The sequence below is a fragment of the Ochotona princeps genome, chromosome 19 (assembly GCF_030435755.1).
Source record: "Ochotona princeps isolate mOchPri1 chromosome 19, mOchPri1.hap1, whole genome shotgun sequence".
Taxonomy (NCBI): Eukaryota; Metazoa; Chordata; class Mammalia; order Lagomorpha; family Ochotonidae; genus Ochotona; species Ochotona princeps.
Genome location: NC_080850.1, coordinates 34,528,435 through 34,556,297, shown reverse-complemented (window position 1 = coordinate 34,556,297; position 27,863 = coordinate 34,528,435). Strand labels below are relative to the sequence as shown.

At 50.3% G+C, this 27,863-nt stretch overlaps 1 protein-coding gene and 1 long non-coding RNA gene across 2 annotated transcripts in view; one reads left to right on the top strand and one right to left on the bottom strand.

Annotated features, from left to right (window-relative positions):
* LOC131482658 (uncharacterized) overlaps positions 1–27,863 on the top strand; it is a 185,093-nt gene that overhangs the window by 70,567 nt on the left and 86,663 nt on the right. The window lies entirely within an intron of this gene.
* Positions 58–7,434, bottom strand: CXCL14 (C-X-C motif chemokine ligand 14). Its single transcript, XM_004586425.4, has 4 exons — positions 7,136–7,434; positions 6,858–6,963; positions 3,308–3,421; positions 58–944 (listed from the first exon to the last, which is right to left on the bottom strand). The coding sequence occupies exons 1-4, from the start codon at positions 7,197–7,199 to the stop codon at positions 929–931; spliced, it is 300 nt and encodes a 99-aa protein (XP_004586482.1). The 5' UTR covers positions 7,200–7,434; the 3' UTR covers positions 58–928.

The window sequence follows — 27,863 nt, the reverse complement described above, 5'->3', positions numbered from 1 at the left end:
TAGCTGTCAGAAGAGGCTTGTGTGTTCCACATGGCAGATTTACGTGGGGGAGTGAGACGTGGATTGCTTTTGTGTGTGTCCCCTTGCAGTGGGGGTGACATGCTCTGGAAGTTGTCCCTTATCGGTAGCACATGTCTTTGTGGCTGTGTGTTGTTCATGTCTAAGTTTTCTCCTAAGGTTTTCTCAAAGGGTTGGGAATTTCAGATGTATTCCAAGTGTTCAACAGAGAAGCCACGGCCTTCTCACAAACCCCCAGGTTGGGGAAAAGCCCCCAGTGGCCCTCCTTTTGGTGGCCCTCACAGGATCTCAGAGTTGATACCTAGAGCGAGTTGAATGTGACCAGGGAAGAAGGAATCACATTGTTCTGGTCACCAGTTTGAGTTCCTCAAAGAAATTATACAGAAGTATCTGCTCCTGTGTGCCCAGTGTAGCCCCTGCAGAGCCAAACAGAAGCTGTGACCTTGACTGTAAGCCCATGAGAGCCCACCACAGCTGTGCTGAGATGCCAGGACCTGCAAGTGGAAGCTTCCAGAGCCTGGAAAAGAGCAGCTCTGCAAAGAAATGTCCCAACCAAGTCCACCATTCCTCCCGGATGCATATAAAGCTCCAAAGCATGGTGACATATGGTCAGATACAAAAGAGCATTCTGTTTTTTTTTTTTTTTAAAAAAGGAAAGGCATGATTTCCCCCATTTTTGCTTGTGCTATAATCTGGGGTGCAGGGGAGATAGGTCTCACATCTGGAAGCCTTTTGCATGCGGCTATAAAAGGTAGAAGCTCACCCTGGATACAAGTGCTTTTCAACAACGTGTACATTGTGTCTTATGCCTGTGAGAAAGGAAGGTGTTTATTTTGATTTCAAAAATTTGCAAAGTCCTTTGCTCAAAGCCTCCCAATCAGTCTGGAGTTCTCCTGTGTGATTTTTCACCCTATTCTTCATAGACCCTGTGAAGAAAAAACATGCATTTGAGTGTGGGTGGCTCATGCATGATGCGGGGCAAGTGGGAGGAATGACAGCAGCACATGCATGCCTGGCTTAATCCTTCTTGTGAGCTTCCACCTCCACCATCTCACTTGGTCTTCAGAACGCTGTGGTGCAAACTCCCTCTGCCTCAGACGAAACTAAGGTGCAGGTCCCAGAAACTGCTAGTGACTCCCCCACCTGTGGTGGCAAGGAAAGCTGCTCCTAGGCTGGCTGCCACCCCTCACCTGATTTGGCCTGAGAGAAAATAGCAAGGGTACAAGTAACCCCCTCCTTGACCTGGGTTTGTAGTTTTCCTTCCCTTTTGTCCAAAGGACCCAATATGTGACTAGAAAAGAGACCAGTTGCAGAGGCTGCTGCCCGAAGCCTGGAGAGAGGGCGGGGCGGGGCAGGAGGCAGCTGTGTCTCGTACTCACCTCCTCTGTGCTACAAAGCCTCACTGGACCAACCAGCAGTTACTAGTTACCAGTCTCCAGTTACCAGTCTCTAGTCACCAGGTCTACATGTCCCCCCTCCCCTGAGTCTTTTCCATGGATGCAGCTCTGTTCCATTTGGCTTTCTCCTGTGGCTACCCTGAGAATACACTTCACACTTTCACACTTAGCCCACCTTTCTTCCTTGCTCTGATTTTTGAGCAAGGATATGGAACTCAGACACCTGATGCCCCTGCCTTTGGTGACAGCTGGAAGCCCTGGCCTCCGAGGTGCCTGGAGCTCCCTTGTCCCTGTGGGCTTGGACCCAGTGTGTTCCCCACCCACCTTTCCCTTCCACCCTCCCTCCCCCAAAGGAATGGCTACACAGAATCCCTTTCTCTCCATTCTGCCTTCAGGGCAGGCAGCTAAGGCAGGATCTGCCCTGTCTGCTCTCTGTCCCCCTCTAGGCCCTGTGTTATCACAGTGGAATGAGGCTAACTCAGGGCCAGCTCAGGGAGGTAACTTAGATTTCATTTGCAATGTGAATTTTTACAAGGGTGGAATTGGGGGCAAGGGCATATCCTCTTATGTGGCTACGCTACCTTGGCACATGGCTGCCCCCATTTTGTCCAGTATGATAAAAGCCTGGTATCTGGGAGGCTCTCATCGCTTTCCCCCATTGGATCAGACAGGAAGAAAAGGGTCCATGGGTACCTCCTCTTCTTCAGGGGTACCCAGAGGCAGGGGGGAGGGACAGGATGGAAAGGGGCACACAACCCTCCTGAGCCAGGTGGAGGTGCTCTTGGCCTCCTTGATGAGCTGGCCCTGCGTTAGCCTCTTTCTACTTCTGATGACACAGGGCCTAGAAGGGAACAGAGTGGGGCTCAGGCAGGTTCTGCTGTAAGCCACGTGAACCACCTGCCCTGAGCAGAAAGAGTGATTTGCTCATACTGGATTCACAGAAAAGAATCTCTTTCACTCATCACTTTCTATTTCAAGTAACTGCAGACAAGGCAGTTTTGGAGGCAGCCGGAAAGGCTCAGGTACAGGAGCTGGGCCTGTGTGTCAGCTGCAGGAGTGGCCTCAGGGCAGAGCTGGGGGAGCATACAGGGCCCAGTGATGGAAAGGGCTGGGCAGGCATCTGCTGCATCTCTGCCTTCCATGCTCTGCGCCCAGCAAGGCTTCCCCCTCCCTGCTAGCCTTGGTTCCCCCCTTGGCCAAGCCAGCTGTGTGGCACATTTCCCTGGCTGTGCTATGCAGGTGAAGATGTAAACAGGCACTGAGCGTGCACCAGGACAGGCTCACCTTCAGGTGGCACCAGGGAGCCACGGAGTGGCATTTACCAAGGCCAGGCCTCAGGCCCCAGGCCCCAGGCCCCAGGGGATCATAGCCCAGTGAACATCTCCCCTTGGGGAGAGACAGGCTGTGATTCTAAGGGGTCAGACCCAAGGTCCTCAGCACTTGCATGGAAGGAGTGTATCAGGTGTCTGAGCAGCAGAGGCAATGAAGCATATCAGAACCCAGAAGCTGGGGTTGGCTTGGAGTTGCCCTCAGCGCCTGTGGCACTCACATAAGGATCATAAGGGCCTGCGTGGCCAGTGGTCACCCAGACAGTGGGCAGCTTAGCGACTTAAGAGGGGGAGTTAAGGCTATAATGAAGTTAGGATGAGATAGACTTTAGACCATAAAAGGAAAGCCAGTGGTGCTCACAGCTAAGAGGGAGTCTACTTGATGAAGAGGTGAAGCCCTTATTCCTGGGGTCTGTAAGCAGTATTGGGGGAACCACCTTCCATGGCTGTTGTGCTGAGGATTCCCACATTAGACAGGGCTGAATGGCTTGGAGGGGACATCCCTTCCCGTCCTGAGAGTCACAGTAGAACCAGTGAGAAGATGGGAGTAGGGTTGGGGCATACCTGCGCTTCTCGTTCCAGGCGTTGTACCACTTGATGAACCGCTTGGTGCTCTGCAGCTTGGGGTGCAGGCAGTGCTCCTGCCCCCGGTACCTGGACACACTCTTGGTGGTGATACTGAAATGGAGTGGGGTGGGTTGAGGGTTGAATGTGAATTACAAACTGCAGGTTCTTTCCTGGGCTCATGCCTCCAGGAACAATGGTCCGGAGATGCTTCCAACTTCTGTGTCTGGATCATTGGGGTAGCTCTAATGCCAGCAAGGTGTGTGGAGCCCTTGGTGAGGCTAATGCAAATGCTGTGGCCTGGGTCTGACCCCTTACCCCAGCCCCTGACTGCTACACATTGTTTCTGGGCTGGGTATCCTCTGAGCCTGAAGCAAAGAAAAGCAAAGCAAAGCCTTGGGCTTGAATCCTTTGAGTCTCAAGTGTAATGTAGTTCTCCCACCTTCAGGAAGAAGCAACACAGCATGTTGCCTGCCTCCCCAACCCCAACACAGCCTGTTCCCCCCGCCACTTCCGCAACACAATCTAAAGACGTTCCAAGGCTAGTTATGAGGTGGAAATCAGCCAGCACTGTGCAGCGTGTACAGATGAGACTGTGCTTGAATCTCAGCTTTGGCTCTAAGACCTTGGATAACTTCTTCAATCTAGGTTGCCTGTCTGCAAAACAGATACAGTAACAGGACTTATGGGGATTTTGGGATGGTTAAAGGATAGAATCTAGGGGCTGGTACTGTGGCATAGTGGGTTAAGCCACAGTCTACAATGCTGGCATTCCATATGGGTGTTGGTTTGGATTCCCGGCTGCTCTACTTCTGATTCAGTTCCCTGCTAATGCGCCTGGGAAAGCAGTGGAGTATTTGCCCAAGTGCTAGGGCCGCTGCACCCATATAGGAGACCAGGAAGAACTCCTGGCTTTGGCCTGGCCCAGCCCCAGCCATTGCAGCCATTTGGGGAATAATGTACCAATGGATAGGAGGTGAAATCTCTGTTTCTCTTCTCTCTCTCTCTGTAGCTCTGACTTTCAAATCAACAACTCTTCAAATAAAGGGATAGAATGTGTATAAATGCCCATCATGGGTTAAACTCAGTGAACAGTTGCTGTTGTTGGTAATTAGGGAGGATGGGACTGCTGAGGAGGAAGTCTTCCTGTGAGAGCTGGCCAGCCTGCTGTCCAGAACCACTGGGGCTGTCCTCACCAGGGCTGCCACAGGGCTGGCAGCTTCTGGGGGTGAGGTGGGAGAGTGTTCAGGAATGACAGGCCCCAGAGGCAAATGGAAAATTACAAGGTGAGGTAAGTGGATGGCATTTCTTAAGGGGCGATCAGGAGGGCAAGGTGTGATGCTAGAGTGACTGCCGGGCAGGGGCAGGGGGTGAAGAAAGCTTGGGCAGAGAAGGAGAGACCAGCCTGTTTCCGCAGGTTATCACAGGCAGAGCCGCAGGGCTGGGTCATGGACAGGGACAGGACTGCCAGGAGCTCAGTGCCCCGGTGGATGAGGGCAGCAAGCAAGATCTTGCCACCACAGCGGAGGCAGGACATTTACAGACAACCTGTTCTCTTCCCTTCTCTGCATTCCTGGGGCCCTACCAGGCCAGCACTCAGGTCAGGGATGGGCCATTGGTCAGTGCTAGGCAACTAGATCGCAGCAGGAGGGATCTCTCCTGCCTAGGACTGGGATCCTAGCTTGTTCTGTAGTCTCTCTCAATCTCCCTGGGCACCCTGGGGCAGGGAGAAGCATGTGTGTTTCTGTGCCTTCCCTGTTCATGCAGCTCAGCTTGATAACCCCTTCCTTAGTTGGGTCAGCGTGTCTGCTGCGGGGGATGGGGCTGACAGGAGGAAGCCTAAACCCTCCCACTGCAAGGCTTCATGCTGCACTGTGAGACCAGGATTACCAAAGTCGGTTGTGCCGTGTAGACAGAATGATCACTTCCACAACCATCAGGAATTCTGGGTCCTACAACCCTTTCCTTGGCTTTTCCAGGTGCCAGGGATTTTGGCCAGGGCTCAGTGGATGTAAATGTACCTCAAATAATCCTTTCCAGAGTGTGGACAAGCTGGGTGCAAGGAATCCCTCTTTACCGAGCAGGCTGCTCTGCCCTCTCCCCAGTCCGGCCTCAGCAGAGATTTCTGGGTGACTTGAGGTGAGCTGGAAAACTTGCTTTTGTCTGGTTGTTGTGGCTGAAGACCTGCTTTGGCAGAGTATGGGCCCCTCATCTGATCTCCAGCAACTTGGGGTGCTGGGAGGGGAGAGGACTTCCAGCTCCTGCAGCCTGGGGTGGGGTGAAGGGGTGAAGGGTCTGGGCTGGTCACCTGAGGTCCCTGCAGGGGCCCTCCTGCATGTTATCTCCCTTCACATCAGGACAAGTCTGGCCCAGCAGTCTCAGGGGCTTCCTGGGTCTTGGGTGTTTCATGGTTCTTAGAGTGAGTGAAATGACCCATGTAGTTTTCAGTCCCCCAGCACAGCAGCACTACTGAGGGGTTCTGAGCTCTTCCTGTAGCTCCCTGGACACTTGGCCCCCACTAGAAGTGATCTTGGGGTGGTTTCCCTGGACTTGGTCGAAGAGGCACAGGACAGGGACAAGGAGGGTCTTTACAGGTGTCTGTGAAGGAAGACAGTGGAATGAATTCAAGCCTGGTGGTTTGCCCAACTGTGCAGCTCAGGCACTGGGAGGTGCAGAATATGGTGTTAGTTGCTTTGCAGTGTCATGTGGAGGCCTTTGGGGTCAGTGGGGCCAGCCCAGGGGAGGTACCTTTATGGTCAAAAATAAAGTGTGCCTCTTTCTGGAGTAGGAGAAAGGAGACAAGCAGTGACGCTCTGTGGCATATATATGGGAGCGCTTCGCCCAGGGCTCTCTCCCTGGCCAAGAGTGCATTGGTGGGGCGAGAGTGGCAGCACTGGCCTAAAGTGGTTAATTGAGAAGGCAGAGGAATGAGGAGACTCTGTTCTCTCACTCTGCCCCAGTTTTGACATTGCCCACATCCCCACCAAGCAGGGCTCTGGGTGCAGGGCATTTTAACCCCAAAAAGTACAGAGCTGACTGGAACCTGCAGTGAGTCTGAGTGCCAGAGAGGGGCCTGAGCCTTCTCAAAATGCAAACTCCTGGCGCCTGTCCCTGGCCAGCCTACTACACAGTCCCCTGACTGCAAAAAGGCCCTGGATGGGAAGTCCTGAGGAGGGACTGCTTATGACAGGCATTTCTCCAGTGGCAGGGAGGCCACAGTCTTCCCAGTTTGAGTGTGACAATGCTCAGAGTGATTTCCATCCTGGGGCCCCAGCAGGCAGGGCAGCCACGAGTGCAGACCCCAAGTTTGCCCATGGGAATCTTGGCAAGGGTGACCTCGCTGTTTCCGGAGCAGGGACAGTGACCCCCTTTCCAGACGGTTGTCCAGATGGTAGTGCCAGCATCCTAAGAACTCACTGGGCAATTACAAAGGCGACCCCAGGCCTTGACAAAGGCAGAGAAAAAAACGGTTCGCTAAGTGGACCCAGCCCCCACTGTGTCCCTTCCCAGGGTTAGAAGCCAGGAGCTCCCGCAGGAGCACGGAACTCACATAACCATCTTCTCCTCACAGTGTGGGTACTTGGGCTTCATCTCCAGTTTCTTCACGTCGCTGTAGCGGATCTTTGGCCCCTTCCGTGAGCACTTGCACTTGGACCCTGTGGAAAAAAGTGCGCAAGCGGCTGTTCAATTGCGCCGCCGAGGTCTCCTGCTCCTGGGTAGCTCTGGGTGCCCATCCAGATCCTGGCGGATCCTGAGCTGCTTTGCAGTTGGCGCTGGGGATCCCCAGAATGGGATGGGACAGCAGCGAGGGAGACCTCAAGCACTCACCATCCACGCGCGCGGCGCACAGCGCCAGGAGCAGCAGCAGCAGCGCAGCGGCCAGGAGCCTCATACTGGTTGGAGGGGCTCGGCGCGGTAGCCTGAACGTTGGGAGGGCTCCGGCCAGTAGATGAGGCGACGTGGGGACTCCGTCCGCCTCAGCTGTGTTGCACGAGTGTGCCTCACGGTTCGGCTTGCTCTGCTCGTGGCTGTGCTGGGGCAGTCAGTTGTTGGCTGAAGCGCTCTACTCTGCGCTTGGCTCCACGCACTCTCCGCGTCTTCCCTCCGACCGCCCTGGCCTCTTTTAAATATGCTGCTGCCCTAGCTGAGCGAGCTCATTAATATGCAGAACCATTTGGTGACTCACTGAGATTTCTCAATGTGATGGGGGGAGGAGACCTTCCAAGCCCGCCCGCCGCCCGCCCCAGAAAGGCTGGGATCACAGCTCACAGTGTGCACCCGCATTCATACATCGGCTGCCCTCCGATTCTCGAGATTCTCGTCCCACGCGCTGTTCCACGCACTCGCGCACTCAGGCAACAGCGCCAGCGCTTCCCGTGCTGCCGCTCCGCCTCAGCCCAGACCTAGGCTGCGGACCCTGAGGCAGTGAAGGGCGCTACTTTTCTGACTCGCCAAGTTCCCCCTCCTGCCAGACAAGCCTGCTGTGCTGAACCGCTGGGAGACCCAGGACAGGGACCAATGATCCTTGGTGAAGACCGGGGAGGTTAAGGGCAGACGCTGATGTGCCAGCAAGCTTGACCTCTTGGCATACGCTGTCCATTCTGGGCCAGCAGCTCTGGTGGCCAGAGCACAGGGCCAGCTCTGGACAGGGCTCTTCATAGTTTGTCAAGCCTTTGGTTGCTGGAAGTTCCTCAGCAAGATTGTGTGTGGGAGGCTTGCTCACTCACTACCAGAGGAAGATGCCCAACAGTGGGTCTGTGGCTTCTCTGGGCTGTGTGAGTGTCTGGGATGGGGACAACCAGCGGGGACTCCTTAGAGGCAGTAAGGGACTCACAGAAATATGACAGCACTAGCATTTGGATACCTCAGACCTGCATGGTACACTGGAGGGCAGCCATGATGGCAGAAACACCCTCCCACTACTCAAGCCCAAGTGGCTTCACCACTGCAAGTCTTCTTTACTTGTCTGTGAAGTGTGGATAGCCACAATGCCTGTTGCCAGTGGCTGTGAGAGCTACACAGCATCATGCTTGTGTGGTGGTTAGCAGAGTGCCTGCCCTGGGCCAGTGTTCTGGTTGTGTTACTTATGGCATCATGATTATATCTCTCTTTCTGTATTTTATGTATACTGTTTCATTCTTATAATTCTTCCAGGTTGACACTTTGGGAACTATATGATTTTATCAGAGAGATGGAGATCTTTTGCCTGCTTTGTTCACTCCTCAAACACCTTCAACAGCTGGGGCCAGGTCAGGCCACAGCCGGAAGCTAACATCTCTGTATGGGTCTTTTACATAGGTAGCAGGAATCCAACACCTCGAGTGGACAGTCTGCTACTTCCTAGAGTGAACACTAGCAGAATGCTGGAGTCAGGAACAGAGCTGGGGTTGCAAACCCAGGCATTGGAGTAAGGGCGCGAGAGACCCAAGTAGTAGTTTAACTGCTGCACCAAATGCTACCCCAGTCCCTACAAGCTGGTATTTTTTCATTTGATAGTCACAGAGACAGACTCAGAAGAAAGGAGGCAGGTGCCAAGGACAGGAGTCTCTTGTGCTACTGTGCTGCCTTCAGGTGTGTCTGCCTTCACTTCTTGGTCCAGTCTTCCTCAAGAGACCCAGAGACAGGGGTATAATGGCTCTCCTTGGAGTGCATGGTTTTGACTCCTGGGCCAGAGCTCACCCAGGGCTGTGCTGTTAGCTGGCACTCCCTGGGTACAGGAGCCCAGAAGGGCTGATGGGAAAGATGGGTAGGAAAAAGAGTCTAACTCTTCCTGCTAGAAGAGCTGCCGTTGTGGCCTTGAGGGGACGCAGAGCTGTGCAGAGCAGTGTCCATCTTGAAGCCAGACTCAGCAAGAATGGAAGATGAGTACTAGGGAGTGTCTTTGGCAGTCATGTTAGCTTTCTAACGTTTAAAATGAATTTTCCTTTGTACAGAGTAGCATGCTTGTTACAGGAAAGTCAATAGGCACAAGCAATTCAGCCCCCTGAGAGAGCTCTGCGGAAATGCTAAGCAGGGACAGCTTTCCATTCCTTCTCTCCGCCTTGCATGTGTGTGCAGAGTGGGGCAAGCCAGCACGTACTGTCTTGTAACCTGCTTTTGCCTGTGGCTCCATGGGCTAGCCCTGCATCTGCAGGATCTGTACCACAGGCATTTGAACCCAGGTGGTACAGGAGCTGAGAGACACATGTGCTGAGTTGGACTGTCTGAGTGGAGTCAGAGCTTTTGGCAGATGACTGAACTTCTTGAATTTTCTATCTGTGAGATGGGAATAATGAAAGTTCTTTGACTGCAGGGAGAACTAAATGGCATGGTGCGGAGCTAGCTTGAGTGTGGTCCCTTGAAGCGTTAAGTGTTTGGTACGTGCAGGCTTTTGCTGTGATCATGCTTCTGGACTCAGAGTGTCCTCTATCCAACTGTGCCAATATTAATGTTGTGCTTGCTCCCTCATTGGCATTGTTTCTAACCATACACTCTTTTTAAAAAAATATTTACTTATTTTTTTTAGATTTATTTTATTTTTATTTCAAAGTCAGATATACAGAGAGGAGGAGAGACAGAGAGGAAGTGGAGCTGCCGGGATTAGAACCGGCGACCATATGGGATCCTGGCACGTTCAAGGCAAGGACTTTAGCCACTAGGCCACGCCGCCAGGCCCATAACCATACACTCTTGCAGAAATGCTGGGTGACAAACATTCTTATAGCTCAATTTTGAAGTAGCTCTTTACTAAATTGAATCTGGTCGCAAAACTAGAACTGTTGGGCCGTGGGACAGGCCCCTTTTAAGGCTTTTTGTACAGACTGTCCTGCAAAAAGTAGAATATGTTTTATCCTGAAAAGGGATTCTTAATTATTGAATATAAAATACTGATTTTTCGTTATCAGAATTTCTCTAATATATTTATTATGACAGTACAAGGAGTAATTAGGTGAAGTCTAACAGTCCTAGAGTTCATGAGTATGGGCTTTTTATAAGAAAGAGTCATCGGTCCTAAAGCACCTTCCTGATTTCTGCTGCCATAGGTATAAGAGAGGATGGGGACTCTTGAGGACTGTGAGTGAGGCTGACCAACTGGGCAAGGGAGAGGGCTGGCTCCCTGATCATCCTGCAGGGCACAGACTCTGCCAAGCCTGAGCCAGCGTCTCTGAATATTTGTGCAGCCCTAACAAGGAAGACCTGGGGGAGGGAGTCCTTTGCATGGTGTTACTGTGTGCTTCCAGGAGGTCTCCTGTGGTAGTGCCTCATACATACACATGTTCTACCTCCTGAGAGCATACATATGGGTGTACACACCAACAGCCATTGACAGCCATGCTGGCTTCTGCAAACACAGGTATATGGGATACAGAGCTGGGAGGAGGCAGAAACAAGAAATAAACCTTGGAGGAAGCAGAAAATTGTCGACTTACATTCACATTTATTGAGCACCCACTGTGTTAGACTCTACAGGAGTATGTCCCTAAGGTGCTCAGCCCCTAGTGGGAAGATAGACATTACCCAACAACTGCAGGGATTAATGGGAAGTCCCATAGAGGCAAGGAACGGAGGGAAGCTGGTGTAATAGGACTCACCAGATGGCCTCATGGAGGAGATAACTACTGTATTGGGCATGATGGATGAGGAGTTGGCCAAGTGACCATGGAGGGCAGGAGGCACCTCAGGCCCCTTCATCTTACAAGCTGCTCGCCCAGGATCCCCTGAGCAGTTCCTGCTCCAAGTCCTTTCCTAGAACAGAATATCATGTGAGTCCAAGCACCCCCATTTGTGACCAGCCTCTCCCATTCACCCAGTGGCTCCCTCTTAGGATTTGGAGGCTGGTCTCACCCTTTGTAGACCATAGGCCGGCAACTGTCTCTCCTGGAGCTTCACTTCCACTTCCCCTGATGCCCTCCATGCAGTGCCTCCTCTTTATGTCTCACTTGATTGTCTCTGTGTCACACTATTCTATTTACTTGGGAGTGTAATATGGGGGGCTCTGCTCAGCTTATTCTCTCAAAGCTGGGTTTGTGTGGGTGGTTGGCTCAGAGCAGGGCTCATTCCCTGTATTTAGGAGGCGGTGACCACCAGCACAGAGGTTTCCAAGAAACCCCTAGTTGTCTGGAAGGATACCATCCCCTCAGTCTGCTGAGCAGGGGGACTTGACAGGCAAGCTGTCTCCTTGCCTGTACTTGGGAAATGTATCTGTCTGTCCTCCCCTGCACCTCCCACCCACTTCTTTCTCTACACCTCTTCTTAGAAGGGGCCTCTCTTTAAACTGCACTGATGGGACAGGAATCTGAGATCTAGAACTATAGGAACTGAGGCATGTCTAGCTCATTGTGTACTTATGAACGAATCAAGGCTCAGACAAAGTGTGGGATTGCACCCCAAGACAGCTGGGGCTTCAGTATCATCCAGAACTCCTGCCTCTGTGTCCTGGAGCGAGGTCCTGAGTGCTGTCACACCTCTGGCCCTGTCACCACCCATGGCATGCTGGGTTCCCCTGGAATACTTGCTTCCATTGCACTGTGTGACTGCAGAAGCCTGGTGGGCACTCTCACTTTTCAGCCTCTCTGCCTCTTTTGAGTGTCATCTCTAACAAACAGAACCCCAGGCAACAGCTGCCTCCTTTGCTGGTCCCCATTAGATAGAGTCCTGCATGCTGACCACTTGCCCAGCACCTTGTCCCCAGGGGGAGGAGCTGAAGGACCAGGGTTCTTGGGAATCATTCCTGGGTTTGTTCTTTTTTTATGTAGTAAAGAAAATGTGGTTATGTTTTTATTTTTATTTTTCCAGAGATTTATTTGAAAGGTAGAGTAATGAGGGGTGAGTAGAAGGAAGAGGGAGAGGGGGAAAAAGGAACAGAGGGAGATACAGAAAGGTGTCTCCCATCTACAGGTTTACTCCCCAAAACATCACAGCAGTCAATTCTGGGTGGGGTAGAAGCCAAGAGTCAGGTATTCCATCTGGGGTGGGAGAGGCCCAAGCACTTTGCCCATCTTCTACTGCCTTTCCAGTTGCATTAGCAGGAATCTGGGTTGGAAGTGGAGCATCCAAACTTGAACTGACACTTTAATGTGAGATGCTGGCATGGCAAGCAGTAGCCTAACCCTTAGAGTTACATTTATTCTGTTATTTCTTTATTTAACAACAGCCTCTGCAGATGACATCTTTACATTGTAAAGCAAAATTATTTCCAAAGAAAGCTCTCCATGTGAACAAGAAAGAAACATCAAAGGACAGCACAAGGGGAAACTTTCTTAAATTCATAAATTACTAGGCCTTCTTGGTAGCAGTGGAGGAAATGCACATCTGTACTACAGTGTTGTGGCACTTTGATTTTGGTCCAATCCGTTAAAGAAATGTTTATTAGTAGTTGCATCCAAATAAAATAAGGAGGGACCCTTTCCATGAATCTTGCTGGTGGGACTCTCAATTGGTACGCAGTTGGGGTAGGTGTATTTAGAGTGTGTATCCAGAGTGTTAGAAATAAATCTTTTTATTTCACTTATCCACTTGAGAAGATCTCTTTTACAAGCCAATAATAGAGAAGCACCACAGGCAATAATGTGCATTGGTAGAGATAGAGTTAACCCAAGTGTGCAGTGATGGGGGATAAGGAAACAATGACAGCTGAATCAATGCCATGATGGTGTGAAAACTCATAATTACAGCCCTTGTGTACCCCCCACCTGTATAAAGGATGGAGAGGAAAGAAACCAATGCCATCCTTGCTGAGTTGGTATATCCCTGAGCATGGCTTACATCTTTTTCTCTTCCTTTCCCAATTCATCAGAACATTATTACAAGATTGGGGGTCCAGCGCAATGACTGAGTTGGCTAATCCTCCTCCTCAAGTGCCAGGATCCCATATGGGCGCTGGGTTTTGTCTTGGCTGCTTCACTTCCCATTTAGCTCCCTCCCTGCTTGTGTCCTGGGAAAGCAGTAGAGGATGGCCCAAAGCCTTGGGACCCTGCGTGTACATGGGAGACCTAGAGGAGGCTCCTGGATCTGGCTTCAGATCACTTCAGCTCTGGCTATTGCAGTCACTTGTGGGGTGAACCAACAGACGAAAGATTTTTGTTTCTCCTTCCCTCTGTAGATCTACCTTTCCAATAAAAATTTTTTTTAAAGTCTTTTTAAAATAGAGAGAAGCTTGGGAGCATCCAACTCTGGGAGGCCTTGAGCATACCTGGTGGTAGGCAATTGGTATCACAGGAGGGGCAGATGGAGTCCTTGGGGGTGTAGATAATCCCTATGCTTGGGCCTGTCCTCCTTTGCTTCACACAGCTCAGCAGCTTACTCTCATGGCCTTACCCATCTTATTCTACCCTTGCTGTGCCTCCGCCTTGCCTGCCAGCCCAGCTTCACATTCACATCAGGTTCCAGTGCTGCCCCTCGCTGAGCTGGTGACCTTGCAGCTTGCTCCCCACCCAGTGTTTAGCCACACCTTAAATTCTTCAGTTTCTAGAAAGCTCCAGGTCTTCCCAGGGCCTATTCTGCTGGGAAGGCTCTTCCTTGCCCCTTGGCCCAGCCAGCTGTGCTTGTTTACCTTTAGCCTACAAAGGTGTTGATTCACAGGGAGGGATGCCTTTCTGATGGCACATACCCAGGCTGGGAGGGGCCCTGCCGCCTGTGTGGTCTGTAGGCCCTTTTCTCTGTGGCACCATTTCTCACACTTGGAAGGTCTTGTTCAAGGTCTCTCCAATTAACACATGAGGTCTGAGTTGCAGGGGCTGCTGTGTGTTCATCCAGTTGATATCCGGTGTGGGCATGGAGCTGGGCACACAGGGGATGCTCAAACAAAGAATTTGTGGATGTGTGATGAGTGAATCAGTGTGCATCCCAGTTTTCCACAGGTGATAAGTCCTGTGATCCGATTGATTGGTTTGGAATCCCAGCCTACTACTCTGTGCCTCTCCCTCTTCCCCCTAAAAAAGATGAAAAGGATTATGGGATGATAATAACAATAATAGCAATAAATAATGCCTGGACTGGGCTGAGGACTAGGGAGCCCTGTGGAGTGGGCCTGGCTCATGCTTCGTTGTGTTCACTCCTATTTGTTTCAGCTAATTAAATCCCCAGGGCTTTACCCTCCACTGCAGTGTACTTGGCCACCTCCCTTGCTTCACATTTGTGGGTTACTCAGCTAGCACTTACTCTGGGGTAAAGCCTACTCTGCATGCTGCTCCAAGTCAGTTATTTGATTCTAAGCAAAAGCACCTGAAGTAGGTTATCCCTGTTTTGCAAAGGTTGGGTCAGAACTCTGCCTCTTGTCACTGGCAAGTGAGCAAGGATTCCCATCTGAGCAATGTGGCCCTGAGGTTCTGCCCTGAACAAGCAGCTGTGTAGGCTGCCGATAGTGGGGCACCTTCCCCACCTCTACCTGCCCTTACCATGCCTCCTCTTCCCACCATGCTGCTGCTGTTTGATCCTCAACTTCTTTCCTTGGATGCTGCCCAGGAGTCCTGTCCAGGTAGGGTGGCCCCATTTAACAGAATATAATTTTTGGATCAATTTTACACTAAAAATATTGTTTATTTGAGATTCAAGTTTAACTGGGTATCCTTGACCAGCACTCAAGGATGACACCATAGTTTGGGATCACCCTTTTTCCAAGGGTGATCGGTTTCCACAGTTTGTTCTGCAGTGGTCTCAGACACACAGACAGATGTGGAACTCCCAAAGTCTGCCATGGACCAGAGGTGGAGAGAGGAAGGCCAGAAACACCACTCACTCTCCCATATGTAGAGTGGGCATTTGTACTCTTTTGGGGACAGGGAGGGAGATATTGTCAGGCAGGTGTGGGGAGGATGCTTAGCAGGAGGCCACAACTTGAACAATGGTTCATGGGTGGGGAAGGTCAAGGTTACTCCAGGACGTTTGCCAGAGAGCACTGCAGGTAGAGGCCAGGGCTGATGGTGGGGAGAGGTATGAAGAGGGAATGTGTTTAGCACCCACTTGAGCAGGGCCCTAGACACTCAAGGATTGGCCTTCATCTGGGATCTCAAGGACCCACTGGAGAATTCCCAGAAGGAGGGTGATGTGGCTGGGTGTGGCCTCAGCCTCATTCTTGGGTGAAGGAGGCTAGGCAAAGAGTGAGGTTGCAAGGTGAGAGAAACCTTAGTCAAGGGCAGTGTTAGCCTGAAGGTCAGAGGATCAGTGGTTTGCCTCCCTGTTCCTGGAATTCTTTACCTTAAAAAAACAAAACAAAACAGCAAACAAACACAAGGCAGCTGGAAAAGGAGAGCTGGTTCTTGGTTCTCTTTGGTATCAAGTGGGCAGTGTTGGTGATGCTGGCATTTTTATGTTTACCGGTTTCTGTTAGTGGGGTCTCCTGCTGACTGAAAAAGCAACACAGCAGAAGGGAGCAAGTGCTGGGCTTGGAGTAAGGGGTTGCAGTAGTTCCTTTGTGTTTGTATCAGTGTCTCAGGTAGCCCCTGTAGGAAGTCAGGGTCAAGGGTACTGCTCAAAGGATTTGCTTGCCAGTTGAACACTACCCTTAATTAATCTTGTATGAGGAAAACTTTTCAAGGAACTGAGTTATGTTGCAGTCTTCCGTCTTAGCAACTAGGCTTAGCTTCCGAACAAGACCGGGTTCTTAACAGTGAGTGATTTAAGGCCATAAAAGAATTGTCATAAACAGCTCCCTGGAGCCAACAGCACAGCCCAGATTTTAAGCACATAATGGAATCATATCAAAAGCAAGGAGGGGCAGCAGGAACCATAAATCCACCAAGTGCAAAATCTGTCCATTGTGAAACTTGCACTGAAGGGAAACCAGATGTGGAAGCTGAAGAGGGAGCGGGGTCAGGAGTGGGGGTGTAGAGGAAGGGCCCTCTGCAGAAGCTGATGCCACCTGCTGTGTGTCAGTGGGGACCCCAAGCTCTGGGGACTCAGGCTGTGGGGCAGGTCTGTTCCCCTTGGCTGTGCCTGGAAGGTCCAGTGTTAGAGGGGAAAGGCAGAGGCTGAAGGGATGTACAGTTGCTGTTGTCGCTGCTGCTTCTGCACTCACAGAAGTGTTTTTGGAGTTTCCCCTGAATTTTTGCCTTTGAAGACAGAATGTTTGGAGAAGTTCTTTAAAAAGGTATTTGAGAAAGAGAACACATGTGTTTGTTCTATAGTGGGAAAACGTAACTAGCATATGTGGAAATCCCTTTGGAATGGGCTACAGTACACTAGTCCACCTCACTGTCTGGGGCCCGAGATGCAGGTGTGTTTTGTTCACATGAACAACGTCCTGTGAAAACAGCAAGCTCAGCATTGGTTGGGCACCTGCCCAAGGCAGCAGTGACTATGAACCAGTAGCTCATCATGATGCTTCAGTGTAACAAACCTATGACCCCATGCTGGAAAGAATACTATAGAAATATATCTATGTATGTAATTATACACATTAAAAATTTACTTTATTTATTTGAAACAGAGATACAGACAAAGAAACAAAGATTTTCATTGATAATTCACTCCCCAAATGGCATCTCAGTGGAGCATTACCCATTAGATCACAATGCTGGCCCAAACATTATATATACATTTTAACAGACTTATTTACTTACTTGAAAGGAAGAGTTACAGAAAAAGAGGGAGAGACAAAAGACAAGGAGAGAGTGAGTTTCCACTCACTGGTTCACTCTCCAGATGGCCACAAGATTCAGAGCTGGACCAGGTGGAAGCCAGAAGCCAGTAGCTTCATCAGATTCTCCCATGTGGGTGGCAGAGATCAAAGCACTTGGACTAATCTTCCATTGCATTTCCAAATGCATTTGCAGGGACTTGGATTGGAAGTGGAGCAGCTGGGACTCAAACTGGTGCCCATATGGGATGTCAGCATCGGTGGTGGTAGCTTAACTTACTATGCCACCCTACTGGCTCTACAGACATTTTAAAGGAGGCGCCAGTTTGAGTTCTGGAGTTTCAGAGGGTGGCTATGGGGCACTGGCATTCAGATAGGGCACCCAGACAGCTTATATGGAGTAGGTAGTTGGAACATACCTTGGACAAATGGGAGGATTTAGGCAGGTATTTAAGGGCTGGGTGAGGGCCATTCCTGGTCAGAGCCTGAAGGTCAGCTGTGTGTGATGGATTGGCAGCAGCTGGTGAGATGGGAAGGTTGGGAGTGCACAAGCCATAGTGGACCACAAGGAGTGCCGTGAATGCTGGTGGATTGATGCTGGTGATACTTAGTTCTGGCAAGTCCATTTTAACTCACGTTTTCTAAAAGCAGACAAGCATGAATCTGAACAAGCCACATGGTTCTGACACCAGCTTTACTGCACTGAGGAGAACGGCCTCTGTGGAGCCTTCTGTGGTTCCAAGCAGCAGCTGTGACTGGGCCTGTGCTCAGGAGCTTGCAGGTCATGCTCTCAGACAGTGAGGGCTTGCATGTCTGACTCTCTTTGGCAAACATTATTTCATCAACACTCCTACCTGTATTGAATTCCTACTTAAAGAGCCTAGGCAAGCTTAAAGGACCCTATAGGAAACACACAGATTATGTGAAACTTAAGCAGTTCCTGGTTTAGTGGGTTTTGACCTGAGATTCAGAGAAATACATACATATTCTCTAGCACCTGTAGTTTGGGAAGATTTGAGGCTTTTGTCACCCATTTTGCTCAACTGTAAGCTTCCAGGGGCAGGAAAAGTGACTGTCCCCTTGCTGCCTGTTCCCTGGCTCTAGGTGCTGTGGAGGCACCTGGAGGGCTTCCCAGAAGTGAGGACGCCCTTTAAAGCCTGACTTGGAAGCCGGTTGCATATACATGGATATTTGGGTTTTGCTGGGGCTGCCACGTTGGTTGTGCTCGGTAATGGATGCTTCTGGCATGTTGTGACGTTTGTGTGTTCTGTGAGTTGCCCAAAGGGGAGATCTTAGCGCAAGCATGGTCCAAAGTGTCAGCTTTCGTGATGCTCTGAGTTCCCAGGTTGCTTTGGTGAGGGGTAGAGGAAGGGACTGCATTTCTGGCAGCATTTGCACAGTTGGCTTTGAAGTCTTCTTGTCCATGAAGGGCTTGTCAGGGAGAAGTTGGTCCTGGCTTGAAATGAAAGCCTCTAAGGCAAGAAGGGCAGTGAGCAGCCCCTCCCTCACTCACGCCCCCCAGTCACCCCCACCCCTCTATCCCTGTCCATTCCTGGCTGTATGAGCCTGGGACATGCCCACAATCCCTCTGTAGCCAGACTCTGTGTCTGGGCCTGTAAAACTGCTTGGGGACCCTGAGAATGTGTATGCTTCCCTGACAAAACTACCCTTTATTTGTAGATTGGTTTTTTAATGAGGGCACCTGGTCCCCTTATGCTCAGGGCACCTCCAAGAGCCAGGGCTGAGCTAGTGGAGAGCAGAGGCCTGGGGGGCTGTAAAATCAGAGCAATTCCAGGGCTGCCCTGGCCATGGAGCCCCCTCCAGCACCTGGACTGAGTCCTCCCTAGGTTCCTAGGAAAGACAAAGCCTGCCTGCAGGGCCTTGGATCCAGGTATCCCCTCGCTCTCAGGTGGGGCAACCTGTATGGACCTACTGTGTACCCCTGTGTTCTCATCCCAGCTGAATGCACATCATACTGCCCTTGGCAGAGAGGATAAATGGCCTTTCCATAGTAGCCAGTGAATGGCCAGAGCTGTTTGTGAACACTTCCATGTGAACACATGTACTGCCATAGCCTCCCCCTGCCTCCAACACTGCCTGACGCTCCTATTCAGTTAGGAGCTTCTGGGCAGGGGAGTGGCTGGGCCATCTGGTCCCCAGGGATTTCCTTGCCACAGGTGTCTGCTATTGCATTCCTGGATTGCCCTTCTCTGGAGGAAGATGTGTCTCCCCTCACCCCATAACAGTGCAAGTACAGAGCTCTGGAGCCACTCAAGGCTCCTCAGCTGGATTCAGCCAGCCTGGGGCCAGGCAAGCACTCTGACCCTGTTTAAGGGTGAAGAAACGGAGTGCCAGAGCAGAGAGGGTTTTGCCCAGATCATAGGGTCGGGTAGTTTGTTCTTAAGTGTTTGATAGCTGTCATCATGCCTACATGTCATTTACTTTACATTTTTAAATTTACTTATTTGAAAGGCACACATAGAGAAAACAGGTTTCCATCTGCTGATTCAGTCTCCAGATGTTTACGACAGTTAGAACTGGGAGCTGGGAACCCAGTCCAGGTCTCTCAAGTAGGTGGCAAGGGACCCAGCCACTTGGATCACCTTGGGAACCATCCCTGCTACTGCCCAGGTTGTGTGTTAGCAGGAAGGTAGAATCAGAAGCACAGCCAGGGCTCAATCACAGGCCTTCTGATCTGAGATATGGATGTCTCAAGTGGTTTCTTAACTACCAGGCCAAACATCTGTCCCTAGCATGTCACTTAGATGTTGACCTGGTCTTTCCATGGGTGCAGATAACTCGGCACCTGGGATTCAAGGCCAGGCCCACACTTGCCTGCTGCAGCAGCCACCATGACGCAGCTCCAATCCCAGCAGCTGCTGTGTTTGAGGGTTCTGACTTACTCCATTTGTCGTGCCCCATTCCTCTTCTCGCTTTATCCTGCAGAGCTGCCTGCAGCCTGTGGGGGTTCCTGCTGCCCTTCCTCAGTCACAGTGTGAAAATGTGGGAGTGCTGAGTGGGGGCAGAATAGGTGCTCTGCAGACAGATCTCAGGCAGTGTCCAGCAGGCATTAGGGCTAGTGGATGAGTGCCTCAGTGCTGCCTGTCAAGGTATAGTTCTAGGGGGTACCTGCAGACTTGGGGGGACCCTGGCAAAGCCCACATTGCATATACCCACAACCTTGATAATCTTACAGTATAACCTTTTCTCCTTCTTGTCTCTTTCTCCCTGCTTCCTCACTCTTATCCCCTAGAATTCCTCCCTTGTTAAGCTGTGCAGGCTCAGAATCATGAGAACCTCAGCTGACCCTGGCACAGTTCTTTGCAGAGTGGGGGCTTTTGAGATACTCCTGACCCATCAGCCTTGCTGTGTTAGTATGGGAAACAGGTTGAGTCAGGAAACTGTCTGTAGTCTTTTAGTGCCAGAGTAGGACCAGAACACAGCATTCTGGCTCCCATACTAGGATCTGATGAGACGCAGCTCCATCCCTGCCCCTGGGCTTGGTGGAGGAATGTGAGCTGCAGTGTGTTTTAGACCTACTGTGTGTCAAACCCCTTGCCCTGTGGTGTCATGAAGGTTGTAGGAATCAGCCCTTGGGAACAAATGTCTGCAGCCACAGGTTTGTTCCCTTGCTTCTAGATATCTAGATTCTGTCTTGTGTCTGAAAGGCTACACTTAGAGGTTCATACCTTTGGGAAGAAGCAAGTGATCATTAAGCTTACACCCTGGCATTGCAGCTGTGTAACAGGTACCCACTATTAAAGGCACGCCATCCAGAAATGGGGTGTTAAGTCCTTAGCTAGAAGTCCTGGAAGTAATGGGTGATATAGGTGATGGGGCGGGGAGAGTGATGGAAAGGAAAACTTTGACTTGCTGGAGGAGGAAGAGGAAGGTCAGTTGGGAAGGGTGGAGAGAAATAGAGATTGAGAGAGAGAGCGAGAGAGCAGGTGAATAAGCACAAACAGCCTGAAACAGTCTCAGATAGCCCTTGGAAGCAGGAAGGCAGAGCAAGACTCTGGGAGGTAGGGGGAGCTGATTCTGACACAAGCAGTGGAGAGTAGGGAGGTGGCATCTGGGGTTTTCAGAGCCTCTGAGACCAACACAGCAAGCACCTGTGGGCAGGGCTCTTAGCATGGCCCAGGAGACAGTGTGCAGTGGGTGGGCGTGGGAGGACAAGAAACCTGGTGTCATGGTCTGTTGCTGATGTGATTGTTGTGATCACCCCTGCCCATCACCCAGGATCCTGAAGCTTGTGTGTCAGCCTGAGCAAAATTCTACCCAAATCCAGCAGGATTGTGGCTTGCCTGGCTCTCGGTCTCCTGTTAAATGATCAGGGTTTGTGTCCACAGGATCAGGGCACATTGTCTAGGGTTGTGTTGTGAGAAAAGTTGCAAAAGCTGCAAGAACTATTCCAGTTCTGGTAATTCTCCACTTTCTTTTCTGATCTCGTTGACCAGTTACCTCTTTTTCCAGCCACGGTCATGACTGATATCTAAAGCATCCTGCATTCCTGAGGACAGAAGCCAGGGCTTCTGGGCTAGGGTCAGGTGCACAGCAGGTCCTCAGAGAGATGCTGGCCAACCACGTGGAGCTGCTTGCTCTGATCCTTGAGGGGCTCACTGACTGCTCCCTGTGCTCTGTCAGCTTCAGTTACAACTTGTGGGTTCCCACCTCAGGGTTGCACTCGGTGATTTTAGAATTTCTAACCTCTTAAAGAGCCAATCAGAATAGGAAAGACAGCAGGAGCTTTGGTGGAGGTGGACTTGTTTGTTCACCTGATGAAGTAGTTTGCAGTTGGTTAAGTAGCAGTTGCAGTTTCCAACACCACAGACCAGGTTCTGAGGATTCCCACTGGAGGCAAATGGGACATGGTGTCTCAAGGGATTAGCTTGACCAGTGAGCTCAAACTGTCCCTCTATATGTCCCTCTGTTTCTTATGTTCTGAACCCTAGTTTTTTACCTTGGAGATGTGCACATTTGAATCTGATTATGACCTTGTTACAGTAATTAACATGGTGGTAGACACATGTTCTGAGATTTGGTAGAGCTATTGATGGGGACATTGGTATTCATTTTGCACTTAGGGCTGGGAGGTATGTTAGACTTTGTAAGCTCTGGGACCAGCTGTCTGGCCACAGTAGGAGCAGCCAAGGCTGTGGGGCCCCCAGGGACTCTCTACTGCTGTTTACCTGCTTGATGTTAGGGACACAGTTGGGGCTCACTGAGTAATCACAGAAGGGATGGCTGCACAGGCTCAGTAACAAGCCAGAGAAATCCAAGCAGTGTGACTTGAGAGGAGTCAGTGGGGCTGCCCCTGTGACTCCAGCTCTGGTTTCTGAGGACTCGGGTTTAAAGGACAGCTCTTTCAAAGCATCACTGTTTGCTGGGACAGACATCTGTTTCGTTGCAGAACTGTTCTTTATTTAAACTCCCCTGGGGAGAAAGTGGCTTCAGTGGGAATGCTTGTGTAGAACAAGAGATGTAGTGAAATCTGACACATCTCCACCTCCCAGTCCCTTCAAGTCTGGAGTGCAGCAAGACACAGCCTAAACTGGGAAATCTGCAGCTTTGGAGGCTGGGAGTACCAGTTTCAAATCCTGTTGTCTCCCTGTCTTGCTGTGTGACTTCAAATATGCCACTTCTTCTCTTGGAGCTGTTTCTTAACCTGTAAAGCGGGGGCAGTTCAGTACCCCCATTACATGGGGAAGACTGAAGACTACACGAGCAAGTGTTGTAGCTGCTCTGCCCAGTGCCTGGGGAGTGACTAAATCTGATCATGGGGGGTTAGGGTTGAACTAAATGCAATTGCCCCTCCATCAGGACAGATCCCAGGAAAAGAACAGATGTGGAGCAGTGGACAGCAAGGATGATGTCATGACCAGAACCATCCATGACAGGACACGGATGCCAAGCCTGGCTGAGTCCCAGTTTATCTCTCAGTGGCACCTCTGCCCAGAGAATACTTAACTCCTTTGTGTGGACAACACTTCACCGTGAGAAGAGCATAGTTATATGTGGTCTCAGATGTGGCACAAGACTCAAAGATGATCACCTCTATTTCATGGACAAGGAAACTGAGGTGCAGAGAGGGCAGCGGTATTGAGATGTGAGTGGAGCAGAACCTTAGTCTTTCAACTTCCTTTCCAGGGACGAGGTCTTAGCCTCATTCTTTGGGCCATTTTCAGAGTGTCCTTTATGGAGATACGATAATTCCTTCTTTAGGCAGGGCCATTCTGGTGCACCCCCTCATTCCCTGGCTAGTGTCACTTCCCGGTGACCCCTTTACAAACTTTGTTTGTAAGAAAGATTTTATGAGCAGGAGTTGGTGTTGCCCAAATGCAGTGAGCATCACCATGCCCATTGTCTGTCCCTGGGATTGTGCAGATAGGTCAGCCTCATGGCCTCCTGGGGAGCAGAGCTGCCAAGGCTCTCACATTGTCTAGAAATGCTACTCATGGACAGGCACCAGGCACATGAGCTACTGATCGACAGAAACTGTTGGCCAGGGACATAGGATCATCCATGCAGGAGCTGTTTCTCAGTAGAAAAGCTGTCATACCTTGTAACTGGAAAACTCGAGAGTTCTGTTGAGACATGACATTGACCTTGGTGGAATGTCTGTGCACACTGGTGGGGGAGGTTGAGAGAGCATGTGTTTTCCAATGGGTGTGGGCATGGAGACTCGTTTTGTCTTCTAGGTGTGGGACCCCTCCAAACCTTTGTGTCCTCATTTGTAAACTATGCATGATAATACCTACATCTCCCCTATGTGATCTGATGAGATGACACAAAATATTTGTAACAGGTGTGACATAATGACTGGCACATAGCACCTACTCTGTGTTAATTTTTGTTACCTACAACTGTTCACTCATTCACTTAGAACAGGTTTCATCTAACCACACCAGCAGTTGCATGAGGCCCAGCAGGCACAGCCATGACACACCGTTACTAAATTGTCACCTACCTGAATGGGCCTTGTGAGTACCAGTTTCTCTTGTATGGGTCTCCCACAGAGTGATCAGTGTTAGGGCTGGGCACTGTTTCCTGGACACCCACATCCACTATGCACACCTTGCCCTTGCCAGACCCATCCCACTCAAGAGATCTGAGAAGGCAAGCCCTATACAATGCTCAAATTGAAATTTATTGCCAATACTCACTCCAGTTTTATTTATGTGACTAGGTATATTTTATTTAAAAAATTTTGAAGGTTCTGTGTATTTGATTTTCATGATTGGGGCCCTGAGGATATTTTTTGAGAATATTTTATGTACAAGAGACAAGTGATAACTGTTTATTCTTAACTGGTAACCATAGAGATGAAACTTTGCCAGATCAAAGTATGAAGGTAATTAACTCTCTGCAAATTATAGTTGTTGAACTCTTGCACAAAGACTCATGACTTCACTCTTGGGCTAAGCAGCCAAGGAAAAACCTCGGAGGGAAGGAACAGGATTAGCAAGGGCTTAGCAGCAACACCGTGTGCCCTGGCCCTATGAAGAGGAGGACCCTTGAGGGGGCTGGGATCTGACCCAAGGCTTTAGCCTCTGAAGCTCTCCATGTCAAATACATCTCAGTTCTTTCCTCCGTATTGCTGCAATCCAAGTGGTCTCTGATGCTCCACCAGGCTACAACTCATGAATGTGGGCACTGAGATGATTGGATAGACTCAGCTGTCTCTGAACATTACCAGGAACAAGTGGTCATTACCCCTTCTTGGCCCTAATCTTCAGGCAGTCCTCCTCTGCTCTTTAACATGGACAAGGAGGATTTTCTCATCTTGTGAAAACTACTAAGCAGTAGCTCTTCAGACCCTTGTTTAGCTACATTGACCTCCTGGGTGCCTTCCCCCAGGTCCACTGCACTTTCTTTTTGGCAGAGTGACCATACCCTCTGTAGCTTAAGTGTACTGAAAATTGGGTTGCCATGTGCCTGTGTGGCAGTTGCCAGGAGGCTGTCAGCCTTGCATGCAATTGTATCTGGTAGTTGCTAGAGGTACACTTGGCAGCAGGCTGAAATGGGCTCTGCCATTTGCCAGCTGTGCAGCCTTGGGCAAGTTCCTTACTATATCCATGACTCAGTCCTTGCTTGAAGGAAGAGGAAATGATATGTCTGTTGTGAAGGGATATTGCACGTCAAAGCCCCAAGCCCCAAGTCCCAGCTCGCTGGGGCAGCACTGTTATTAACCCTGGTCTGAAAGGGAAACCACAGCACACTGAGAGTGACTTGCCCAAGGTTATACTTAACCTTTTATGGTTGTTTGGAGGATTACCAGGGTTAGTGTAGTTAAGGCTCAGAGAGTAGTGCCAGATACAAGTGTGTCTATTGGGATCTGTTACTCAGGTGTCAGTGCAGAAACAGAAAGCAAGTTACTGAGTTCTGTAAGAAGAGATTTAAGGCAGGTAACAAGGTGCTGCCAGATCTTCTTAAGGGCTGAAGAAGCAAGTCATTGATGGGTCTGTGGCAGGATTTCAGGATCAAGACTCATTCGGAGTTGGGATGAAGATGCTTGGAAGCTGGAATTGAGGCAGTGTTGATAGTGCAGCCACGAGGAGGCTTCTTGTGACAACAACGGCCCATAGAGGTGGTACTATGGAATCCACCTTCCTTCTGCTTCTCAGATCTTCTGGAAGGCAATAAATGGCTGGAATCTGAATCGTGTCCTGAATGTTAGCTGCAGAAGAGTCTGGGAAATGTGTGGTTTTTCCGCCTCCCCCAACTAACCGAGGAGTAGAATGAAAATCAAGAGAACTACCCCACAACATCCAGTGAAGAGTGCTATCCAGGGGAGTGACGGAGCATGCTCAGAGTTTTGGTGTGATTGAGCTCCTTGGCAGCCTGGCCGCAGGGGACTTTCTGATTTGATTAGTCCCTGTAAGGCTTCTGAAGGGTTTCCTTTTTCTGTAGAGTCTGCCTTGCTCATAGTGCTTCATTTCACTGATTGGAGGTGTCATTTCTCCCTCCACCTGCATCTGTCCCTTCAGTGTTGTGGCCAGGTCTTTATCATATCTCTGAGATGGCAGCAGAGCTGCTTTGTTCCTGGTGTCCAGCTTCCCAGTTTGTCTAACTAGGCCGCTGCCCACTTGAGAGTCTGCCCATTTTCTGTAGATACAACAAGATCTTGCTACCTGCCTCCGTCCATCTTCTCAGTGGCTCCCTGGCTTCCAAGGGACCCACACCCTGCTCTTTGCTCCAGTGCCTCTGTGCCTGATGTTTTCAGCTTCGCATCTGGCTTCATCTGCTTCTGCCCTAGCCTGTTGTGGTTTTTGTAGTTCCCCAAACATACCACGTACTGCACATGCCCAAGCTTCAAATCTCTTTCTTGCCTGGAGCGACTTCTTACTGGCAGCTGGGAGCTCTGAGTCAACCCTTGAGGCTCCTCCTGGTGGAATTCTTGCTGACCTACAAGGCTTCCTTTTCTACTCCTTTCAGATTCCCCTGCATCAAATGTGACCTGCTCCTCCACACAGAAGAGGATTCCAGAACTTTCTTATCTTACTCTGCCATCACCATCTACCTAGGTCTGGTAATGTGTTGGCCACTCCCTCATGTAAGAAACTTTCTGTGATGCATGCTCCCATCTGGGCTTCTATGCCTGCTGAGTGGCCCTTGGGCTTGAGACTCATGTGGCTACAGAAAGCCACAAAAGGTTGAGTCAGGTTCTGTTGCCTGAAATTTGTAGCTTAGAAGAAAGGTAAGACAAGTCCGAGCTGCGGAGAACAAAGATCAGTGCTATAATCCAGGGGTGGAGAATGCGGCAAGGCTCCTTAGGGAATCTCTTGCTGGACTGTGGGGACAACACTGCCCATTGGGCAGCCTGTCCCAGCCTTTGCTCTCTCCAGTCTACTCTTGCCCCTATGGTAATGTAATGGCTGTCAAAGTGAAGACCTTGCTGGGCCACACTGCACATCACTCCCAAAGTTGCCAGGTGTGCCCCTGCTGGTGCTGTGGGGCTTGGGTCTGAATCTAGTAGTTTGTGCACTTTCATGGTAGGTAGGCAATCCTTTCATGCTCTCGGACTGTGGTTTCTTCTGCTGGTAGAACATGGTTGGCAGCATCTACCCCATTAGTTTATACGCTCCATGACAGTCACCTTGCACAGTGCCTGCCCCTGAGTGGGGGCCTGAAAAGAGTCAGTGCTGTTCCCCCAGCATGTGGGTGGCATTGTCCAGCCTCCCTATCTCTTATCGCTCGTAAGTAGTATGGAGTGAAGCTAGGGCCAGTACCCTATGAAGTGGCAAGAATCCGCTCTAATTTGCATCTGTTCCTCAATATGTACTGCCAAAGGGAGGCCACCATCTTGTCATTAATGTGCTTCCCAGTGTGCATCCTCTGAGCCACTACAATGAAAAAATCCAGACAACCCTGCAGCTCAGTGGAGTTTTCCATAGGTCAGTGGACTCTGCAGTGTTGGGCCTGGGACCTGTTCTCGGACGCTTTTACTCACTTGAGTCACCATAATCAACCATATAAGCACAATGGTGTGCTCTGCTCCCAGGGACTTTTTTTTTTTTTAAGATTTATTTGTTTTTATTGCAAAGTCAAATATATACAGAGAGGAGGAGAGACAGAAAGGAAGATCTGTTTGTTGATTCACTCCCCAAGTGACTGCACATAGCCGGAGCTGTGCTGATCTGAAGCCAGGAGCCAGGAACTTCTTCCAGGTCTCCCACACAGGTGCAGGAACCCAAGGCTTTGTGCTGTGCTCAACTGCTTTCCCAGGCCACAAGCAGGGAGCTGGATGGGAAATAGGTCTGCTGGGATTAGAACTGGCACCCATATGGGGTCCTGGCGTGTTCAAGCTGAGGACTTTAGTCACTAGGCCACCGTGCTGGGCTCTCCCAGGAACTTTTGAGTGTTGCTTTGTTCAATTGGTAGATTTTTATTTTCTTGCTGAAAATCATTGTTCTTTCTCAGTTGGACCTTGTAGCCATTGAACCTTTTCCTGCAGTTTTCTTGGTAAAAAGTGGTTGCCTCCATCGGTACATCTCTGTTTCT